The sequence below is a fragment of the Neofelis nebulosa genome, chromosome 3 (genome assembly GCF_028018385.1).
Source record: "Neofelis nebulosa isolate mNeoNeb1 chromosome 3, mNeoNeb1.pri, whole genome shotgun sequence".
Taxonomy (NCBI): domain Eukaryota; kingdom Metazoa; phylum Chordata; class Mammalia; order Carnivora; family Felidae; genus Neofelis; species Neofelis nebulosa.
The window spans coordinates 3,675,991-3,699,905 of record NC_080784.1 but is presented as its reverse complement, the minus strand read 5'-3'; the positions used below and the strand labels follow the sequence as shown (position 1 = coordinate 3,699,905).

Below are 23,915 nucleotides of genomic sequence, written 5' to 3'. Positions count from 1 at the left end.
AGAATTTATTTACTTTGTTAGTAGAAGTTTGTACCATTTGACCAGCATCTCCCCATTTCCCACATCGTCCAGCCTGTGGTAACTACCTTTCTATGATTCTATGATTGTGACTTTTTTAGATTCCACCTATGCGATGTATACGGTATTTGTCTTTCTGTGTCTGATGTAGCTCTACACGCACACACACACACACACACAGAGAGAGAGAGAGAGAGAGAGAGAGAGAGAGATCTGCAATGGGATTACATCTTTATCAATTCACCTGTTCAGGGACACTTAGGTTGTTTTCTTATCTTGTCTGTTATGAATAGTGCTGCAGTGGACATGGAGGTATAAATATTTATTCAAGATCTTATTTTGATTTTCTTTGGATAAATGCCCCATAGTGAGACTGCCGGATCATACTGTAATTCTACTTTTTAAAATTTTTTTAGGAAATTCCGTACTGTTTCCCATGGTGGCTGCACCAATTTATATTTCCACCGACAGTGCACAATGGTTCCCTTTTCTTGAGGATATCTCTTGGATGCTTGCTATAAAAGAGAATATCAACATTTTTCTATAGAACGACCATCTAGAGTATCATCTGTAACTGCCTTCCTGCTAACATAGATCCTACCCACACTCAAAGCTCATTGATCAGACCTCAGGCAACAGTGATGTCTGTGGATAGCCACGGCCTGCCCACCCTTCACCAAGACGTGGGACATAGAATTTCCCATGAATCTCAAACTCTAAATCAACACATGATATATTAGGCAGACTTATGCAACCTTATTTTGAGGAAAGGGAAATGCTCCCAAATTTAATAGACAGAATTATCACAATGTCTTTAAAAACATGTCATTCAAAAATAAGTTGAGTCAGTAATGAGAGCATAGAGAGTGCAAATCACCGTGGCAATAAATGTTGAGATTAACCATCTAACCACACCCTGTCCTTGGTAAGGGTTACCCTTGGCCTCATAATGTGTTTGATACCATAGGTATAATAATTTCACAGTAATGAATTTAACTGTTCATTTGTGCACTCATGCATGGATCCATTTATTTGCCAACAAATATTTGACCCCTTCCTATTATGTTTCTGATATGATGCTGGTATTGGAAACCCACAGCTGTGGAAGGCAGAAATTGCCCCAGTCATCAAAAATGGTAGGAGAAAGGCAATTAGACAATGAATGTCTACAACGTGAACGGTTATAGCACCACTGAAACAACGTATGCCATTCAACAGCAATCCCGCACGTCTCTGGTTCCCGCAGATCCTATCCGTGTCCTTGCCCTCCCTTGGATGACCTATCCAGCCCTGGGATTCTCAGTTCCCATCTTGTCTCTGGTTCCTGCAGATTCTATCCGTGTCCTTGTACCCCCTTGGATGACCTGTCCAGCCCTGGGATTCTCAGCTCCCATCTTCTACCCTTTGGTCTTCTCCACTGCATTTCCCTAACTCCTCTTGGGGTGCTCACTGGTCATGCTTCACCTAAAACTCTTGAAAAGTTAAGTTCAAACCTGTCTCTCTTCTACTCTCATATCTATCTGTCTCCCCCCCCCCCCCCCCAGTTTACTTCATTCCTTTGCTCTTACTGGGGCACCGAGGCTGTTGCTTTCCCCTTCCTATTCCTTCCTCCTAATTTGTGATTCTTCTTCCCTTACAGAGCAATGTCTTCCGTAGAATCTCTCCTGTGATATGCTGGACCCCCTTGTCTTGTGAGCTTTGTGCTATAGTCATCTGCCCTCATTCTCGTGCAGCCTGAGAGAGCCCCTGATAAGAGCCACATGAGCTGACAGCTTCTTGCACAAGATATGTTGGCCATCACCTCACCGGGGCTCAGCTATGGTAACTTGTCTGGTGAGCTCTTGTCCCCACTCACCTTATCATTTTCCAGTCTTCACCACTTTCCTCCAGTCATCAAACTGGTCATATTCTCTTTGACTTAATGGATGACTTCAAATCATACCTCAGCAAAGACAAAGCCATCAGAAAGGTGCCTTCTACTTCCCTCCGCCAGACATACAAACCTGCTGTTGTCTCTGTTTGCTCACTCCTGTGACCCAGAATATCAGCCTCTTCTCCCTAGCAAGGCTCATCCTAACTAGGGATATCCCCGCAGCTGCCACAGGGGACTTTGCTCTGTTTTGACCTCTTTCTTTCCTTAATTTCATCCTTCATTCTCCCTGACTCCTTCCTTCTGGTATGTAATCGCTCAAATCACAGTGTAGAACGAATATGTTAAGACTGCCTTTGCCACCTTTGGGACCCATTTGTTGGTCTTCTCCCACTAGAACAAAACCTTATAGCATGGTCGCATCATGACAGCCAATGTCCAGGTGATCAGGATGGGACCCCCGTCCTGGAAGCCACCACAGCAGCTAGGTCTCCACCAGCACCAGGCTCAGTCCAAAGGGCCGTTCAGGGGAAGGCTATTGTATTGTACTTGCATTTGAGAAAGACCACTTTGACAGAAAGCAAGTCTGATCAAGCTAAGCGCCTGCTTGAAAACTACTCTAGTTTCTAGTTCACATGATGAATTCTGTCACATGACCTTGCGTTGGTCAATATCCGGCTTCTGTCTGCCTCTCCATTCTACCTCGCTTCTTCTCCTGATTTCCATCAGATCCTTTTCTCTTGTTTTCAGACCTTTGCTTGCCTGTTCCCTTGGCCAAGACTACCCACCCCCTGGCCGCTGTCTTCATTTTACAAGCGCAGTGAAATGCAGTCTCTTTTAGGAAGTCCTCTGAACTGAAACCATAAATAAGAATACATTTTCTATGATTTTTTACCACTTCCCCTTCATAATATTCACCCTGAATTATTTTTATAACTTCCTGGTTGTTACTGAGCACCCTGGTACTCAGAGGTCATCAATATTTTGTACTAATTAGTTCATTTACTTTCTGCCTCACATTTGACACATGATAGATAGTTTTTTGCCTTTTTTAATTTTTGTTTTATTTTGTGTGTATGTGTCTGTATTTTCTGCTTTTTTTTTTTTTTTTTTTTTTTTAGTTCTTGGTACTGGTGAGACTGAATTTTCTAAATGAATTATCTTCTAAATATTTCTGCTCTAATATTCACAGTCTTTAGGACTGCTCCAGATCTACCCAGAAGACGTGTGTCAAATTGCATTTGAAAACAACTTAAGGTAGACCTCCCCAAATAGCTCACATTCCCATTGAGGCCGTGGAAAAACGTGCTGTAGGGATTGGAGTAAATGCTTAGCAGCACTTAGTGTTATTAAAAAGGCTATAGGCTCTCCAGATGCTAGCAATCCTATCACCGAGCACAAGGGGGAAAAGATATGCTTAAATAATTTTATTGTATAAATACATAGTTTTTATTGTATATTTACATATATAATTACCCATGTATAATTTGAGCATAATAAGACTTATTTGAACTGATGAACTACATGATCTCAAGTACACACACACACACACACACACACACGTGCGTGCGTATAATTTTTAAACTAGGCAACACAGAGGCGTGGTTTTCTGTACGTGAGAGAACATCTGGCCTGGGGCTTGGCCCCGTCTTTACCAGTGGTGTAAACTTCAGCATGTAAGTCAAAACTCATTAGCAATAATTTCCATGGTAATTAGGTTAAATTAGGCCATAATACTGTTTTTTCCACCACACAGTTTTGATGAGGACTGTACTCAGAGGTAAGGAAGATAAAAGCACCTTGACTTACCGGTTTCCTCCAAATGTAAGGGATTGCAATTCTGTGTTCCCAGTTCTAGAAGTAGACTCAAGGGAGGTATTACGTGAGAAATGACTTAGTCTGCGGTTCTCAAGTTAGACTGTTCCCTCTGCTTGGTCCCCTGTTTCACACCATTCAATTCAAACTGACAGCAGTAAGATTCTCAGGCCTGGTGCTTGACAAGACCGCGTATAGCTGTCGTTTTGACTTCAAAACAGGAAAAGGTAGTAAGGAAGTAGGTATCACTTTATCATGCTAATGATATGATGCCAGATCTTTGCAGTGCAGCTGAGGTTCCTAGAACGTATTGAAAGTGTTAAGCCTTTGGAATCAGTCAATAATAGGCAAATTTGCAAAACTCTTCATGAAAAGCCTGGTGTTTAAGTATTTCCTCTCCTCCATTCTGTTTTTGGTCAGTACACGGCAGTTCATTGTTTATGCCTAATAGAAATCTGAGAGTCAGTTTAGCCATGATTACTTGCGTGAATAGATGTTTTAAAAAGGAGCTTTGCAGGGTGAGGGTTGAGGGTTTTAATTTGCTTTTGACTTTAGATATAAAGAATCTAAAATCCCTTTCATTGACTGAATGAAGGATTCTTCAGTGTTGTGAGGATGCAAATCACAGCCAAGATTGTATGGCACATTCAAAATTAAAATAGTTGTGTTACTATTAGGTATAAGGTGGTTTTATTTTTTTATTTTTAAAATTTTTGAAGTTTACTTATTTTGAGAGAGAGAGAGAGAATGAGGGGGCAGAGAGAGCAGGAGAGAGAATTCCAAGCAGTCTCTGAGCTGACACAGCACAGAGCCTGATGTGGGGCTTGAACTCACAAACTGTGAGATCATGACCCGAGCCGAAATCAAGAGTGGGATGTTTAACTGACTGAGCCCCCCAGGTTCCCCAAGGTGGTTTTAAACATAACTTTAAATAGAATAGTATTTCTAAACTTCCAAGGACAACATACTTGGTTTCTCATACATTTCTGTATTTGACATGATGGAAGAAAAAGTGCTAATTAGGGTAATTCTCTCTGAGAACTCACAGTCCCCGACTCCAGAGGAAGTGAGCTTGCTTCACTGGGCAGTCCTAGGTACTTCATGAGGACAAGTGATTCTTGAATCATTGCGAACACTATTAATCTGTTATATTCTTAGGTCTTTTTATTAAAAAGTTTCCAAGTGCTTTCCTTTACATGGTCTAAGTTCTACAACTATATGGTATCCAAAGCTCACAAATATAGTTTCATAACTAACAAGTAGATGTTGGAACATTTGTTTGCAAAATATAGAAAAATAATCTGATTCGTAGATACTGCCTAAATTGGACATTTATTCTATACCGGTCATATTCTCTTTCCTGTAACTGATTATGAGTCTCTTTGAACTAATTTAGAAAGTTAATTTAAAACAATTTAAACAAGTTAGTTTTAACAAACATCCAATATTATAAAATACAAATAGGAGAATCAGAATCCAACTATAAAACTTGATTAGGGAAAAAGGGAAGGGAATGATACATGATACTAAAAATGAAAATTTGTGGGGTGGCAAATCCATTTCATAGTTTAACAGTTGTAATAACATTTCTTAAATTACTGTATTTTCTTTTAATTAGCATGAAACATTTTTATGGGATTCAGGCTGAGCTTTGCTTTAATGAAATACACATTCCTTTTTGTGCAAAATCAAAGTGATTGATTTATTTCTGGTGCATATTAAGTTTTTTAATTGTAGAATTCAGTTTATACTTATGTTTGGTGGATATATTTTTGGCATATTTTCATAGCTATTCAGCACTTGTTAAGTACAAATATCATAAAGCAAATTTTCCACTTTCAAAATATTGTGACACAGAACTCTTGGGTGACAGAGCATCCGGGGTATTTAATGTTTTCTTATAATGTCACTCGTCCTGTCTACACATCTGTTTTAATACCTGTGCTTCAGTTGACAGCCTGCAATCTTTCATGCTTTCAGCGGTTTTAACATGTCTGTCCAAGGAATCCTTGTCCTTTGATTTATTTTCTTCCCTCCTGGCTCATGGTAACAGCACCGATTGAGCCTCATGGGTAAATAGTAATTGTGTTCACTTGAAAGGACTTTCTGTTTAGTTTAGTTTGTTTGTTTGTTTGTTTTTGTTTTGTTTTGTTTGTTCCTAAGAGAAATTGTCGTCATCTTCAGGAATGGGCAAAAATGCCATTGTGTAGGGTCCATCTTCAAATTTGCCAATGGTTACCAAGAATTTACAATCATGAAACCCATATTGCTTTTTGCCATGAAGGAACATTCAGAAATACATGAATTTTGTGTTGAGTCTGGATAAGTTTTTAATCCCTTTGAATTTTGAAATGAAACGTATGTAAAAATAACTTTGGGCTTGTAGTCATTGTAATTCAAAGGAATATTACAATATAATTTTTTTATATTTTTACATTAAAGTTTTTCTTCAGAAGTGATTATAAATCCACATCCACTTGTAAGAAATAAAACAGAGAGATCCTGTGGATCCCTTACACAGTCTCCCCCAATGATAACACCTTGCAAATCAAGAGGACAGATCACAGTTAGGGTGTTGGCATTGATACAGTCAATGTACGGAGCTTTCACCACCAGGAGGGCACCTCAGGTTGCACCCGAATACTCACCCATTTCCCTCCTGCATCCACTCTATCTTAAAGCCCACAACCATTAATCTGTTCTCCTTTGCTATAACTTTGTAATTTCAAGAACGTTACATGCAGGGAGTCATGGCTACGTGGTCTCTTGATACGGACTCCTCACTCAGCCCGTTTGGAGAGTCATCTTGGCTGTGGCCTGTAGCCACAATTTATTTCTTTATATTGCCGAATAATACTCCATGGAATGGGTGTACTAGCTTCTTTAATCATTCACCCGTTGAAGGGTATCGGGTTATTTCTAGTTTGGGACTATTATGAATACAGCTGCTATAAACATTCATGCACAGGTTTTTGTGTGAACATAACTTTTCATTTCTCTGGGATAAATGCCCAGAAGTCTAATTTCTGGGTTGAATGGTAATTGAATGTTTAGATCTTAGCGGCCAAATGATTTTCCAGAGTAGCTGAACCATTTTACATTTCCACCAACGATGCGTAAGGGATTCCACTGCCTTGCATCCTCTCCCGCATCTGACGTCCGTGTGTATACACGAAAACGCAATAATGTACAACATTAACTGTGCTCATAGAGATTGTGCATTCCGCTAATGGCTAATCATTTTGAACACCTTTTTATGTGCTTATTTGTCAACTGTATATTCTCTTCAGTGAAATGTTGCCTTCTGCCTTCTGTGCATTTTGATTACATTATTTTTCCCATCTTGAACATTCTTTATGTATCTTAGATACTAGTCCTTTGTCAGATATATGGCTTTCAATTTTTTTCTCCCAAGATGTAGCCAATCTGTTCAACTTCCTAACAAAATCTTTCACAAAGGAAAGTTTTTAACTTCAATGATGTCTAATTTATAAACTTTTGCTTTTATGGATCCTACTTTTGTTTTCATGTCTAAATGCCCTGCCCTAAACTCTGAAGATTTTCTAAAACTTTTACAGTTTTACCTTTACAATGGAAATTTGTGATTCATCGTGAAATAATTTTCTTGTAAGATGTGAGACTTAGGTCAAGCAACCCCTCCGCCCTTTACCCTCTTGTGTATTGCTCTGGTACCATGTGTTACTTTTGAAACGCAGAGAGAGATTTCTTTCCCTTCGCACTTGAGCAAACATCAGTTCCACTCCGAAGGGGGATAGGTCTCAGTAGAATCCATGTCTCCAATTATTGAAGGACTCTCACATTTTCAGAAATGAAAGGGAACATGTTGAGACACAATTAGGTGGTGCTTTGTAGAATTCAGACCACTGTCTTTCACTTAGGGTCCGGGCTGGAGTGGACACACCCTAATGAATGATTTTCCTTTCTGTGTATTTTCTAAACCTTTTCCAGCCACTAAGGCTTTAATACATATGCAACAGAATTTTGACTGCTGGCTAGTGTTTATCCTATGAAATACAAAGTATGTGATTCTTAAGAAGATTTCTCTATTCATGAGTAGAATCTAACCTAAAAGAGAAACTTTCAGAAAGTTGATAACCTGCTCATGTGCATAAAGAGATGAATTCATAAAGAATTTAAATCCATTTTCTTAACCCTAGAACATGAGAATTGATGTGATAATGCCTACTGCTTTCTTAAAGATCAATGTAAGGGTAAGGAAATGTATCAATGCAGTTATTACATGATAGTTTTCTACCCCAGGGGCCAACAAACTTTCTCTAGAAAGAAATAGTAAATATTTCAGGCTCTGTAGGTCCCATATAGTCCATGCTGCAATTGTGTAGCCCTGCTCTTGTAATGTGAAAGCAACCGTAGACAGTACATAAATGAATGGTCATGGCCATGTCCCCATAAAATTATATTCACGAACACTTGAATTCCATGAGCACAATTTAAATTTTTTGCGTCATGAAACAGTATTTTTCTTTTGATATTTTTCAACCACTTAAAGACATAAAAACCATTCTTAGCAGGCCAGCCCCGTCAAAACAGATGTTGGGCCAGATCTGGACCACAGGCCATCAACTCCTGTTTTAGACCAATAAACGCAAAATCAATCAGCTAGTGCTTTAATATTTGCATTTGAATCACCAATTCAACTAATTGGAGGGTGAGAAAGAAAGTCCGGTATCTCTCCTAAGTACACATTTAAAGTTGCAAAGGTACTTTTATGATGTCCAGTGAGAAAAGACAAATGTATTTAATTGATCACCGTAATTGATTTGTAAACTCATCCAAAAGTAAATAACCTCTAACAGACACAGCAAATCTAATACTATAATACTGAGATGTCCAATCCTTCTAAATATGTGACAACTGTACACATGTTGTTTATTAACTAATTCACCCAGTCAGCCAGTCAGGCCCTATTACCGAGTGTCTTTAATATGGCAGGCACTGTTCTAGCAGTTGGCTGCGATTGAGTGAATGAAACAACAATCCCTGTTTTGCAGAGCTCACATTCTTGCTAAACATAGGTGAATTTTCAGTTGTACTTATAAATGCGCACATGTATTCCATTCTTTAGTCAGGCAATTAAACATAGGGGCCCCTGGTCAGCTCAGTCGGTTAAGGGGCGGGCCAACTCTTAATTTAGACTCAGGTCGTGATCTCACGGTTCATGGATTCAAGCCCCGTGTCAGGCTCCGTGCTGACAATGTGGAGCCTGCCTGGGATTCTCTCTCCTGCTCTCTTTCTACTGCTCCCCTCTCATGTATGCATTCTTTCTCTCTCTCTCTCTTTCTCAATAAATAAATAAATCAATAAACAAACAAACAAACAAACATTAAGAAAAACAGCTCTGAGCACTGAGGCATTCTAGTGAACATATGAGTGCACACTGTTAAGCGTGTTTTCACGGACTACTGCTGTAGTGCTCAGAGTGGGTGTTCACCTCACCCCATGAGCAGTTATTATGAACACATCTCCCTCCCGCACCAGCAACATTCTTAACCGGGTCCCGGGGGTTCCGGGGCCAGGTCCCCACTAGGACTGCCCCCATGTTCCACAACTCTTACCTGCATTGTTTCCATCACAGTCTGCTGCTTACCCCTCCTCTTAGAGAACTCTGTCTATTTCCCTGAGTGTTACTTTTCCATAGGCAGGTTTCAGTGATCTGTACTCCACTTTGTTTCTTCTTTTCAGATGTTTATTTAAATTCTAGTTAATTAACCTACAGTGTAGTATTGGTTTCAGGAGTAGAACCCAGTGATTCATCACTTCCATATGACACCCAGTGCTCATCCCAACAGGTGTCCTCCTCCGTGCCCGTCACCCATCTAGCCCATGCGGCTCACAAAAACTAGTAACTTTACACTTTGCATTTATTCCACGCCTGTCATTTATTCAGCTTCACATGTATGTTTGCTGCCTTTCTAAACATTGCATGGAAACACAGCTCCCTTTGCTGTTTATAAAAATAAATATCCGTAATTGAAACCTAGTTTCCAAATAGGAAGGAGGTCCAGATCAGGAGATCATTTAGACTAAAAAAAATTAAACACCTCATTTCCTTCATTCTTCTTGGTACCCGTTGTAAATGTCTATTATTTTTAATTAAATCTGAGTTTATATCACATACTTCAGTCTCAGTTTGCGTCACATGCAATATATGTATAGCACTGTATGTTTATTTTTTGAGAATTGATTATTTGACTTAATTACGTTTATTTCACACATAATTCACCTTTATGCTGAAACATATCCTTTGTTATATCATGATAATGCTTATAATAGTTCACTGGGTTTTTTTTTAAGTTTATTTATTTTGAGAGAGACAGAGACAGCGTGTGAGGGAGGGGCAGAGAAAGAGGGAGCGAGAGAACCCTAAGCAGACTCTAGCTGTCAGTATAGAGCCTGGCATGAGGCTCCAGCCCACAAAGCCATGAGATCATGGCCTGAGCCAAAATCAAGAGTCAGACACCCGGGCGCCCCTGCTTAACTGTTTATTAAATATGCATTATGGGCCAGGCCTCAGGCCAGGTGCTTTAACTTCTTCATTCAACCAGTATTTATTGAGTGCCTACTGTATATAAGGTACTGTTTTGAGTGCGTGGCTTATCAATGAGCAAGACAGATGTGGCTCTTGCCTCAGGAAACGTGCCATCTGGTGAAAGTAAAATCAGGTCAGTAATGGAGCCCCGTGGGACAAGGCCTCTGGCTGGAGAAGGGCAGGGGCATCTATCCGGAAGTTGAAGGGATCAAGGAAAGACTTCTCGAGAAGATGATATTTAAGCTAAGATCGGTAGGATACGTAGAGCTTGTTAAAGTGGACGAGGGTGAAGGGGGACCTGTCTCTAACCATGCCACGTGTATCTGCAGAGGTGCTGAGATGAGAGAGAATGTTAAGATTATTTTGTCAAGGCCATGTTAGTAGTAACTGAAGCAAGTCTGTTAAAACTAACTTAAGAAAAATATCGTTATTGGCTCCTATGTTACGAAGAGTGAGGGGGCGCCTCAGTCGGTTAAGTGTCCAACTCTTGATTTCTGCTCAGATCATGATCTCAGTTTGTGAGTTCGAACCCCATGTCGGATTCTGCACTGACAGCACAAAGCCTGCTTGGGATTCAGATTGTGTTATTGAACAAGCATTAAGCCAGAGTGTGTTATACATCACAGGCAATCTGCTATAAGTATGCAAAGACAGGAAGAAAACTCTGTCCCTTTTGTGTAAAGAGGCGTCAGCTATTACATACATGTTCTCGGGAGAGACCATAACCAGTGCTCAAGCAGGAGGACTCGGAAACACCATTTACTGTGACATAGTTCATCCTCAGTTAACCTGGTAGTTAGATAATCGGGTAGCTCTTCCGTTTTGGTTCATTGGCTGTGTATCCTGGAACAGTAAACTTCTCACACCCTTATGAAAGGAGGCGGGCAGTTTCGAGTCTTGGTTCTGGTGCCTGCTGACCGTCCTGTGCAGACTGGCTTAGAGGAGCACCAGCTTTCTGATGAGACATTTCAAAGGGATGGCTCCCAGCACCTTGAAAGAGATCGTCCTACGTCAGGAGGCTGGCAAGTGGCCTATTTAGCTTTTTAAAAAAATCAGCGTCCATTTCAGAGAGACCGAGAAGGCATTAATTGCAAGTTTACCAAGTACATATTCTAGGAAACAGGAAGAAGTCTCTTCCTTTCGTTTCCAGTGGGTGGAACAGCCTTGACCTGCCCTCACAGGTACCGATGGAGGGCTGGCTGCAGGTGCGTGTGCACCAGGTACCAGCCATGAGCTGGGCTGTGCCCTGAGGTAGGGACAGGCTAACGGATTGAGTGTGCCTTGTGCGAACCAAGGACAGCTGCTAGACTTCCCTTGCCTCCCTGGATGCGGGGCCGAGGCCTCCTGTAACAAAACACAGATGAGCAACAAGCAAACAGGCAGGAACTTGCTAACCCCATGTACCTCGTGTATGCCCGGTACTCAGGGAGGCGTGTCTCCCCTGGTGCCTTCCCCACTTGCCGGAGTACCAGCCTCAACCAAAGACAAAAGAAGAAGGTGTGTGGGGAGGGGAGCCTCCTGCAGGCAGCCTGGCCAGAAACACGCGGTCAAGGAGGGAGAAGGTGGCTATTGCTGATTTGAGCTGCTACCTTCTCCAGGATCCGACTCTCCTGGGATTAAGCCTTTCTTCTCATCCCGGTTCCGAGAGGAGACATTCTTACAGATGGAATTTCCTTTCGTTTCTCTTCCAAAAGGGTAACCTCTACTCTGTTTTCAGAACTTCTCTTGTGTCTGCTGTTTCTCCAAATTATCTGCGCAAAGTAAACCTGTGCCCGTAGGAATATTATGGGGTGGCCCTTTCTACCGCCCTTCGGTGCCATTTACAAAGATGGGAAATAGTAAATGCATAATTAAATAATTAATCAAGGAAGGAATTAAGAAAACCCCTGGGCTGTTTCACAAACGCATAATAGCAACGTGCCCACTTTCCTGCCTAGATGATTTCCAGGAACACCTTCCTGGTCTCTTATCAGCATAAAATCCAGAATCTCCCTCTGAGGGATTCTCAACTCTCCCCTGAAATACCCAGGTAATGAAGCGTGGGTTTGCACACTTGGAAAAGGAGTTGTCTGCTTCTGAACACGTGGGGTGGGCAGGGCTGAGAGTCTGTCCCTGGGACATCTGAGGCTCCAAGCTGCCTGGCGAAATGCCGGTTAGTTTGTATACAATCACTCATTCCATTACATATCAGACTACATTTAGGGAGTTTTACAGCCCATTCTACAGTGGGTTACAATCAGGAAAGGTCTCACAATGCTCATAGCAAACAGCAAGCAAAACAGACTTCTCAGCAATTGTATTTCTTATCAAAGATCCATAATAAGCAGAAAAGAGAACCTAGCTTTAAACTAAGGCAGGGCTGTCATTTGAATTCAAAGCTGTTCCTTTCAAAGCCTTCACGGGGTGACTGTTGAGGATGGACCCTGCCTTCCTCCCACACGAGGGCGTGCTGAGGGTGCCACAGGCTGTGTGCTGCCTCTTATTCTTAACATCCTCGTTCCAAACTTTGTTCCTCAAACAACAGTCACTCATCAGTTCACTCCTCGGGGTCCTACAAGGCCCAGATCTCAGTCACTTTCAGTGCTGAGTCAGTGCCCCCCATGAAAGCTTTAGCCCTGGCTGTCCTGCCTCCATGATTTACCTTTGGGGGGCTAACTTGGAGAGGCACACAAAGTCTGAGCTGCTGGGCACATTTCTCCAGAAGGGGATCTCCAGCCCTGAGTGGAAATTTAGCCCTCCTACAGAGGTGTTTGTACAAACTCACTGCCCTCCACCGGGCGACCTACAGGCTATCTATTGGGCGAAGGGTCCTCCCATCAAAACAAAAGATGGCTTTTCCTCAGAGGATGGGGAGAACCTGATGAGGTTTTTTTGAGTGGTAGTGGAGTTTGTGGGGTCCAGAGCCAACGGCCAAGAAAGCATTCGTGAAGAGGCCTTCGGTGTAAAAAGGTGACTTTATGAAAGCACAGGGACGGGACCTGTGGGCAGGAAGAGCCATCTGGGACCCCGAGGAGAGACTGGTTATATACCCTGGGGCTGGGAGAGGTGAGGTCCAGGGGAAGTTTCCAGTGAGACTTTCATATGCTAAAGACTCCCGGATACTGGAGGCCTGGCCGTAGTCGGGCTAAGGTTTTTCCCTCCAGCAAAGCATTAGCATTAGGTCAGGAGGGAGTCCTGGAGGAACTCTGCTCTGCCTGCCTCAAGTGTCTGTCAATGGGCTGCAGGGTGTAAGGACATTTAGTTCCATCTGCCATCACTATGCCATCACTATGGAGGGTGATGTTGGGGGTCCAGGAAACTGAGTCTGTAGGTTTCTGGAGATGAGGCTGTTGATCAGATTGCCTTTTTCTTGTGATTTACTAAGATATTTGTAAACTATGGAGACCCACGTCCTGCCTGACTGTGATCTCTGTAGGTTAATCCTTTGTTTTCTTTCCTCTCCTTTGTCCCTGGGCAGCCAGGAGAGCCTGAGGAATGTCACACACATCCCACCTTGGGGGAGGGGTGCGGTTTGCAGCCTGGCAGCTTGTCTTGCCCCTCATCAGACCCAGCCTACATTTACAGGACTAAGAGGACCACCCAGGAGACCATCCCCCGTTCCAGTTATTTCAGCTGTGCCTGCAAACCGTAAGAAGGAGCTCAGGGGCTGTCCCCTCCAAAGAGCCTCCCGGGCATCCCATACAGTCCCTGCCTGGCCAGTAGCTTTTTATACATTGTAAATGGCATGTCACACATAAGAGCTTTCCTTAATAAGCTGAACAACATAGGTTATACTTACTGTGCAGGTTATGTTCATAGCATGTGTACAGCCTCTGCCGTCTGAGGACTGCAGTGGTGCTGTTGTGTGTAGCCCTCCATACAGGCGTGAGGTGTTGTATCTATTGAGGTGTGCTGCCAAGGGCTGGTTTAAAACTCTGTATGCTAAGCAAACTTTTATCAACTAATAGCTCAGTCAATAAACATTTTTAAGTGATGTTTAAGAAGCACGCAAGGGGCAGTGAAGTTTTGGGGTGATGGAGGGTAGGGGGTCAGGAACAGATGGCCAAGAAAGAATTCTTGAAGACGTCTTTGGTGCAAAAAGGTGATTTTATTAAAGCAGGGGACAGGACCCATGGGCAGGAAGAGCGGAGCTGGGGTTGTGAACAGTGTCTGGTTTCATACTTTGGAGCTGGGGGGGTCAAGTCAAAAGGGCGGCCCCCAGAGGGACTGTGATTCCACTAAGCAGGACTCAGAGATGCCAGAGGCCCGGCTGTTGCCGAGTTCAGGTTGTTTTCCCTCCAGGAGGCATTAACATCAGGAAGGTAGGGCATCCTGGAGACATGTTCTGCTCTGTATTTGCCACAAGTCTGGTCGATGGGCTGCAGGTTATGAGGGCATTTAGTTTCGCCTGCCATTTCCTTCTTGCTTTGTTCCCACATCACTATGGAGGGTGATGTTGGGGCTCCAGGAAGCTGAGCCTACAGGTTTCTAAAGATTAGGCTATTGATAATATTGCCTTTTTCTTGTAATATACTGAGATATTTGTAAACTGATGGAGACTCATTCTTGCAAGACTGTGATCTCTCTCAGTTAACCATTTGTATTCTTTGCTTTTCTTTGTTCTTGGGTGGCCAGGAGTGCCTGAAGAATATTACACACGTCCCACCTGGTGTGTGTGTGTGGGCGGGGGGGGGGGGGGGGCTGCTGGTGTGCTAGCTTGTGCTTGGCCCCAGCTTGCCTTATGGTCCCTTATCAAGGAGTACCTGATGCATTTAATAGGACGTAGCCCAATTTCTTCATTTTTATTTCATTAGAAATAGGGTCTTCAGTGTTACAAATTAGTTTTCCAGTTGGAAGGGAATTTGAGTCCATTTCAGGTTCTTCTTTAATAGCTCTTTTCTGTCTATACTGTTAGAAACAAGAAGGTCCATTGCGTTCACATGAAGTGGAGCATGGCTTTGGGCTCTAGGTGCCCGGGACAGTCTGGGATTGCAGTGGGCAGAGAGTTGGAGACATCCTTTAGATTCTATGCAGCCTGTGGAAAGTGTGTCTACGATCTGAAGTATTCCACAGAACCCCTTGGGAAATCGAAAAGCTCCATATTCATCACCTCAGGAACAGTACCTTCTTTTTCTAAGGTAATAGAGGGATAAGGCCGATGTCACTAAAAGTATTATTTCCCTTTTTTATGGCAAGAAACCAGGAGTCAGAGTCACCGAAATCCCATTTGAAGAGAAAATATTTAAGAGAAAAATGACTAAAAGGTACATTGTGACCCATCAAAGAATACAGTTGTGAAAAAGAAATCAACACAGGCTTCATCATTAACTTTGTATGACCCTGAAGACGGAGAAGAAATTTCTGACCCCAACACAGTGTCTTTGGTTGGGGGCTTTTATGTTAGTTCCTGGATAAGCATTATCACCTTCACCAGGAAACATCTTTCCACAGTTCATAGCCAGGAGAAAATAAAATGGCATTTATTTCAAAGATCCAACCAGTGTATCTCCCCTTGCATCGTATAAAACAGTTTCCTTGACTTCACCTCAAGTGTTCTCATTGCTTTTTTCATCCAATTTAAATAACCCTGGGAACGGTTTATTTTTATTTCATAATTCTACAAGAAAAGAGGAAACATTTGGGGCTAATTTCAATTCGACTAGACGTCATGGTTGATCTACTGGTAATTTCAAATAATCTTTGAAGATACACAAGCAAGTATATGTATCTTTTCTAAGAACATGTAAAGAGCAGTTTTATGACAGCCCGCAGTATCATATAATTAGCCATCTATGTGCTTGCAGTATTCCTGTTGACTAAACAACACGAACTTCAGGAGTATATAACTTTTTAATGGTGTGCTCTGGGATTATTCTAGATATTCCAATGAAAATTTGGTTTGGAAGTAGAAAATGTACTTGTAAAACAGGATTAAACATGATACCATCGAAGGACATAGAACCATCAGTACAAGCCACTGTTTCATCTCCTGGTGTTCTGTGGATCTTCATTTGGAAGAATTTGAAGAGGTTCGTCAAGAAGAATGTGCTCTATTACGTTAATTTAGGAAACACTGGATTAAACTATTAAAGAAAAAAAGATTTCTTTACTGCAAGATTTCTCTGAACCTTTAATCCCTGGTATGCAATGTGAACGTATGAGAGGGAACTAAAGTACCCAGTATTTGCCAGTCTTGTTTGACCAAATACCTGTTCATAACCTACAGAAAAGTGTTCTGTGGAGTACTGATTTTTGCAAGGCTGATGCATCTATTGAAATTCTTGTTCACGCACAACATCTGTGCACCTTTGCGTAAAGCTTCATTGTTGGGCGGTGGGTGTTTTTGCTTTTAATAAATATTGAATACAAATTTGGAAAGAGAAGTAATTAAAATATGTCTTCATTTTAACAATTACAGTGAGGTTCATCCATGATCTCCTTGGCTGTTCTTCTAAACTTTCATTTTAAATTATTTTCACACTAAATAAACTGTGGCAGAAATTAACACTTAAAACTGCATATGAAATCATACATATGACCATTTGCTTGAGAAGATGGAGTTTGTTTTGAGTATATGCAACTCAGCCCAAAGGAGAAGTTTGGTTAATGTGCAATAGATTTGCTTATTTTTATTTTTATTTTTATTTTTCCTGAAGCCCAGTGAAATCTCAGCAAAGGTAGAGGACAAATAGATATTAGACTCTTTAGGAACATTCCTCAAATAGTAAACTCAAGATTGCTTATAAAATACTCCTTCAATACAGGTACCATTTTGTTGCCTAGATGGTGGCCACTTAGGATTCTGGAGATTGAATTATCTAATTACTGTTCTATCTCATATAAATGGGTGGCTTATGGGTGGGGCGCTCCTGACGTTCTAACCAAAAGCTTCACATCCTGAAGTCTGTCCTGCACTCCAGCGCTATACCAGTCTTATTTTGGGGTAATGCGTTCGCTTTCTGCTCTGCCTTCTAATCTTTATACTTATCAGAAAGTGGGAAACTAAAAATATGTCCTTCAGTGACTGTAAAATGGCATTTCTTGCCCTCTTCTCATAGGAAAAACCTATTCTCAAGCTCTGATGCTTCCTTTCCTCTTGATATCTACTGAGACCTGTATTTCCAAGGAAAATGCCCCTTCTTAACACACCCGAGGTGATAAATAACAACAGTGGTGATGAACGGTATGATATGCCAGATGTCATTTTATGGGATGAAGATATAACTATAATTGAGGGGCTTCAATGTCTAGCCTTACAATAAAATAGGTACTTTGACAACATATTTACTGAAAATACATGAAAGATGCTGGAGAAAATTGTTGTTAGTCTTTAAAAATGTATAACTGAGCCTATAAGAAAATAAGGAATCCTCAGAGGTCCTAGAATCATGTGAAATAGGGAGAGATTATGAAGCTCAGAAGTTGGCTTTGTCTTGACAGCATCTGGGAGTCAACAGTGATGCCAGGCTTCCATTTTGAGAGTGCAGTGGGCTGAGGAAATAGGAAGCCAGTTAAAAGATCTTTCCGATATTGGAAATATAACTGGACACCTCATATACATTTAGAACTCTTGGGGGGGTGTTTACTGTCAGTATAAGGGAGAATAGAGAGATGATGATAGATAGATAGATAGATAGATAGATAGATAGATAGATAGATAGATAGAGGCACAGATATAGATATATATGATGTAGAACTCATAACCACAAGCTGATAGCAAACTAGCTTATAGATGAATTCCTATCATCTGTATGGTTTAAAATGCATCACTTTTCTCATAAATATAAATTTATTGTAAAGAGGTAGAAGGCTCCTAGTATTCCAGGTGCATGGTAAAATCAAATGTGAATCTCCTCTGGATGAATGTAGCTTTAGAGAAAACCACAAAGAATTTCTATGGCTGAATCTTCAAAAAACAGAAGTGTGAATTCAAAACTCAGAAACACTATAGTTTCCGTGAGATATTGGAATTATTATCAGATCAAAAAGTCTGAAAAATAAAAGAGAAGAGCAAAGCTGAAATTATCAAAAATCCAGATTTCAAGATATACTACAAAGCTGTAGTAATCAAAACAGTATGGTCCTGGCACAAAAATAGACACATAACATCAACAGAACGTGAGACAAAGCCCACAAACCCATGTGTCAAGTAATCTTCGACAAAGGAGGCAAGAATATACAATGAGGAAAAGACATCTTCAATAAATGGTGCTGTGAAACCTTAACAGCCACATGCAAAGGAATAAAACTGGACCACTTTCTTACATCCTACACAAAGATAAACTCAAAGCAGTTTAGATACCTAAACGTGAGACCTGAAATCATAAAACTCCTAGGGAAAAAAAAACAGAATAATATTAGTATTCAGAGTACATAACACCAGAAAAAAAAATAACCAATTAAAAATGTGCAGAGGTGCTGAGTAGATATTTTTCCAAAGAAGACATCCAGATGGCCAAGAAACACATAAAAAGATGCTTAACATCACTAATGATTGTGGAAATGCAAACACACCTGTCAAAATGGCTAGAATCAAAAAGACAAGGTGTGGTAAGTGTTGACGAGGATGTGGGGACTAAAGGAACCCCTGTGTGCTGATGGTGGAACTGTAAATGGTGACCCATTGTGGGTAACAGTATGGAAGTTCCTGAAAAAATTAAAAATAGAACTATGATAGCATCTAGTAATTCCACTAGTGGGTATTTACCCAAAGAAAACAAAATCACTAATTTGAAAATATATGTACACCCTACGTTGCTTGCAGCATTATTTACAATATCTTAGATATGGAAGCAACCTACGTGTCTGTTGATAGATGAATGGGTAAAGAAGTGGTGCACACACACACACACACACACACACACCCACAGAATATTACTCAGCCCTAAAAGAATGAGGTTATGTCATATGTGACAACATGGATGGATCTAGAGGGTATTTTGCAAAGTGAAATAAGTCAGATATACAAAGATGGATACCATCTGATTTCAGTTATATGTGGAATCTTAAAAAAAAAAAAAAAAGAACATACAAACAACAGCAAAAAAACCAAAAATAGACCCGTAAATCAGAGAAGAAATTCATAATTGCCAGAGGGAGGGAGTAGGGAAGGGCAAAATGGGTGACAGGAGTGGGAGATTCAGCTTCCAGTTATGGAATGAATAAGTCATAGGGATAAAAGTTGCAGCATAGGGAAGATAGTCAATGGTATTGTAAGTGATATGTGGTGACAGAGGGTAGCAACACTTGTGGTAACCACAGTGTAATGAACAGAGTTGTCAAATCACCGTGTAAAAAAAGAACAAAGGAGTCAAAATGTGAGTAAGTAACAATATACTATATAAATAGCCAAATATATTTGAAAACAAATGATGCATGGTAGAAAAGCACAATGATGGAAAATTTAAAACTCAGTGTCCTGTTAAGATAGTAAACTGGAGGGGCACCAAGGTGGCTCAGTCAGTTGAGTGCACTGCTCTTGATTTCAGCTCAAGTCATAATCCCAGGGTTGTGGGATCGAGCCCTGCATCAGGCCCCACACTGGCCACAGAGTCTGCTTAAGGTCTCTCTCTCTCTTTCCCTCTCTCTCTTTCTCTTGCCCCTCCTGCTTGCACTCTCTCTCTCTCTCTCTCTCTCTCTCAAAACTAATTTAAAAAAAGAAAATAAGTTTGATGCAGATGAAGCTATGAAAGGATGATAACTCTCAACAATTGCCCAGAAGAGAGAACGAAGTTTGCAGAGATTTTTTTTATGTTTATTTATTTATGACCAGAGAGAGAGAGAGAGAGAGAGAGAGAGAGAGAGAGAACACATACATGAGCAGGGGAGGGACAGAGAGAGAGAGGGAGATAGAGGATCTGAAGTGGACAGAGGATCTCTGCACTGAGAGCAGAGAGCCCGAAGCAGGACTCGAACTCACAACCTGCGAGATCATGACTGCGCCAAAGTCACATGCTTAACTGACTGAACCACCCAGGTGCCCTGAGAGAACGAAGTTTAAAAAGATTATAAAATGAAAGGAAGGTTAAGAGACATGGAAGGTAGAGATATTTGCTTAAATTTAATTTGAGAAGTGAGAAACAGAGAGATTTGACGAGATGATGGCTTAATCCTCAGATTCAAAACCTCCAGTAAATTCCCAGCAGAGTTAGTAAAAGGAAAATCATGCGTAGATGCAATATTATGAAAGTTCGAATACCAAATACAGAGTAAGATCTTATTGTAGTTTCAGACTGAAAGATGACATGGGAAAACTGGAAGCCAGAAGAACTAGAATAATTTTCTTAATAGTAGTGAGGAGTGGGGGGAAATCTCAACTAGTTACTGACCCGGAACTATAAACTCAGTAAAAATTTCCTTTAGGAGTAAAGAAGAATTTAAAATATTTTTAAAAAACTAAAGTGTTTTTGGACAAAACAAAGATAATTTACCACCAATAGGACTTGTTTCAGTCAGTTATTGCTGCATAACAAAGGACCCCCAAACTGAAACACTGTCTGCTGGAGCAAGTCTACTTGATTTTATTATTTTTTTAATGTTTATTTATTTTTGAGAGAGAGACAGTGCGAGCGGGGGAGGGACAGAGAGAGAGGGAGACACAGAATCCGAAGCAGGCTCCAGGCTCCCAGCTGTCAGCACAGGGCCCGACGCAGGGCTTGAACTCACAAACTGTGAGATCATGACCTGAGCTGACATTGGACGCTCAACTGAATGAGTCCCCCAGGCACCCTGGACCAAGTCTATTTCAGACTGTGGGTCTCCACCTTCGGACTATGGGTCTCCACCTTCAGACTGTGGGTCTCCACCTTCAGACTGTGGGTCTCCACCTTCACTCTGTTTTAAACTGTGGGGTAGCTTTGCTTCAAGGTCCAGGTCTGCAAGCCAACTGACAGTCTTGCTTCATGTTCTTATTCTTCCAGGACTCATAAGTGTGTCTTTTCATGGTTAGGGCAGAAGGGTAAGAGGGAAACCTCCTTGAGCCAGCCTACACTTGTGCTCGCATGGTATCTGCCAGCTGCTAGCAGAATGAGTAAATTGTGGCACTGATGCAAGGAAAACCGTGTGCAATGACAGTAACCAGAGCCTCATGCTTGAATGTGGATGACTCACAAACATGATACCGAGCAAATAGAAAGTCTCATAAGAAGCCATAATGTGTGATTCCATTTTTAGAAATTCAAAAGGGAGGCCGCCCATGCAGCCACTATCGGGATGCATCCATTTATGGTAACTATCAAGAAAAGGAACAGAATCATAAGCATGAAATTCAGAATAGTGACTTCACCAGGAGTGGAGGGGCGGGGGGGGGGGGCGGGGAGAGAGTGCAGGCATCGACATGTATTGATAATATGGCTGAGTGATAACATTCTGTTTTTTAATCCGAATGGTGTAATAGTTGTTCCGTTTTTTGTGTTTTTATAGTGTTTTAGATCTTCGTGGTTCTGTACTTCAATGTATAATAAAAGCCAATTAGTGAAAAATGGTGTCTGGGTAAGGCAACCTGTGCCTTCAGTCAGCTTGGAGAGACAGGTTTGCAAGGTGCCACACGTGATGTTCACGACAGATTCAATAAGTTAGATATTTTCCATTTGTTCCGATTAGTTAGCTGAAGGTCAGTGAGTTGAGGCGATCTGGGTCCCAGGGGGCAAGGCTGGGCGCTGAGGCAAGCCTGACCTCTCCGAGGAGCCTTGACATTCGTACTTTCCCTTCAACCTTCAAACCTGCACAGCCGGACCCTTCCCCCAGAGAACACAGGGCGCGTCCTGCACTGTTTTGCATGTCCTCACTTTTATTGAAATCACAGCTGTCTAGCCAGATACGTGGCGAGGTCCCACAATTCCCAAACCGAACCAGATGGGAAACCCAAAGCACACGATCCAAGCCCGCATGTTTCTGGCAATCTGCACACGTCAGGATGGGCAGCATGCTGGCTGGGTTGTGGGGCAGTCACCATTTCACTTTCTCTCTCACTCCGGAAGCGGGTGTTCTGTGCCCTGGTGCCCTCCACAAGAAGAGCTAACTTTCCATCACAGTCCCTTTGGCCCTGAAGAGGGAGCGAGCTCGCCGTTGTAGGTGAAAGTGAAAATGGAATCCCAAAAATTCTTTGCAGTTTTGGACCCTGATGGGCGTCTTCCTAAGTTTTAGTAAAACATCAAGTACGAAGCAGTGACAGAAACTGGAGACAGTGACAGGACTTTTCAGGCCATTACGTTTCAGTGCATTGTGGGAGTTAAAATCCTGGTCCAGAATCTGGGTGGGAAAGCAGCTCTGTTGATTGGACTCACACGGGGCTGGTGGCTGATTTGTGGGACGTGATTTTGGGTGCCTCTATTACAATACGTGGTCCATAGGTCTTCAGAGGCTCCTGTTCCGGCTGTCCCCCCAAAGCTCTCTTACCAGCTTGTTTGGAGATGCTGGTCTCTACTAAACCAACTTGAAATTCCTAATATTTAGATTCTTTTTTGGACCAAGATTTTGGACCAAGTCTTTTTTGGACCAAGATTCTTTTTGGACCAAGAATCATCATTTTCAAATGATGTTGAAATTAGGATGACCGTTTCATTTGTTGTCTGAATTGGAAGTGTTTTGAGAGCGAAACGAGATTATTAATCATTTTACCATGAAATGGGGTTATTAATAATTGCACCAAGAAAATTACAGCTATCCACGAATGGTATCCTGGTTAAGACCGACCCGCGTCTTCTCTCGCTGGCCCCCATTGTAACGTGGGGGTCATCGTGAGCTGGTGTTGCCTGGAAGGCACAGAACGTAAAGGAGTTTGTCCTGTTCTGTTTTACTCCACGTTATTTGAGAGTGTGGTGGTTTAATTAAGCATTTTCAATCGTGGTTTGTATTTTCGTTTAGATATTGTTAATGAGAACAGCGGAGGAGAATGTACGTGTGCTTATTAAGGATAGCATAATGCAACTCCTTGATATGTTCCATCACTGGCTGCGTTTTCAACAAACTTTGCTTGTGTCTGTTCAAAGTGAGCTGCATCTCAGGATGCAGGTTATTGAACGTATCCCTGGGAACAAGAACTCTTCATACACTCAGGGGCAGACGGAAGAATCCGATGCCAGTCAAGAGGGCCTCAGCACACAAGAGCTCCCTCACCCGTGCAAGCGTGGGGACCCCGTGTCCATCGTTTGACCCGGTATTGCCTTTGTTCCGCAGCATCCGTCGCGTCCACCTGCAATGACCCAGGCCTGCCTCAGAACGGCACCCGCTACGGGGATAGTAGAGAGCCGGGGGATACCGTCACCTTCCAGTGTGACCCCGGATATCAGCTCCAAGGACAAGCTAAAATCACCTGTGTGCAGCTGAATAACCGATTCTTCTGGCAGCCAGACCCTCCCACGTGCATAGGTATGGTACAACAGAAAACAGACATGTTCTGTTTCGGAACTCATGCACGCCACTCTAAACGTTGCTCCATAAATGTGTTCGTTCTTTAGAAACATGTCTCACGTGCCCTCTGGTTCACAGACTCCATGGAGATTTCACTGTAAACCTGGAAACTTTATTTCATTAGGTGAAATGAAGGAAGCGGTTTACTTAATGTGCAGTAATTGACAGTTACTTAACGTGTTCTAGCCTCAACGGAGCTTGTAAAAATGACTGTGACTTAAAATTCTGGGTGGCTGAAAATTCATAACCCTT

At 41.9% G+C, this 23,915-nt stretch overlaps 1 protein-coding gene across 5 annotated transcripts in view; it reads left to right on the top strand.

The window, feature by feature from the left end:
• CSMD1 (CUB and Sushi multiple domains 1) overlaps positions 1-23,915 on the top strand; it is a 2,016,488-nt gene that overhangs the window by 1,721,306 nt on the left and 271,267 nt on the right. For all 5 annotated transcript variants that reach the window (XM_058719853.1, XM_058719852.1, XM_058719850.1 and 2 more), the window contains one exon: positions 23,430-23,621. In XM_058719853.1, the coding sequence (XP_058575836.1) occupies positions 23,430-23,621 (192 nt within the window). The remainder of the gene's footprint in view (positions 1-23,429; positions 23,622-23,915) is intronic.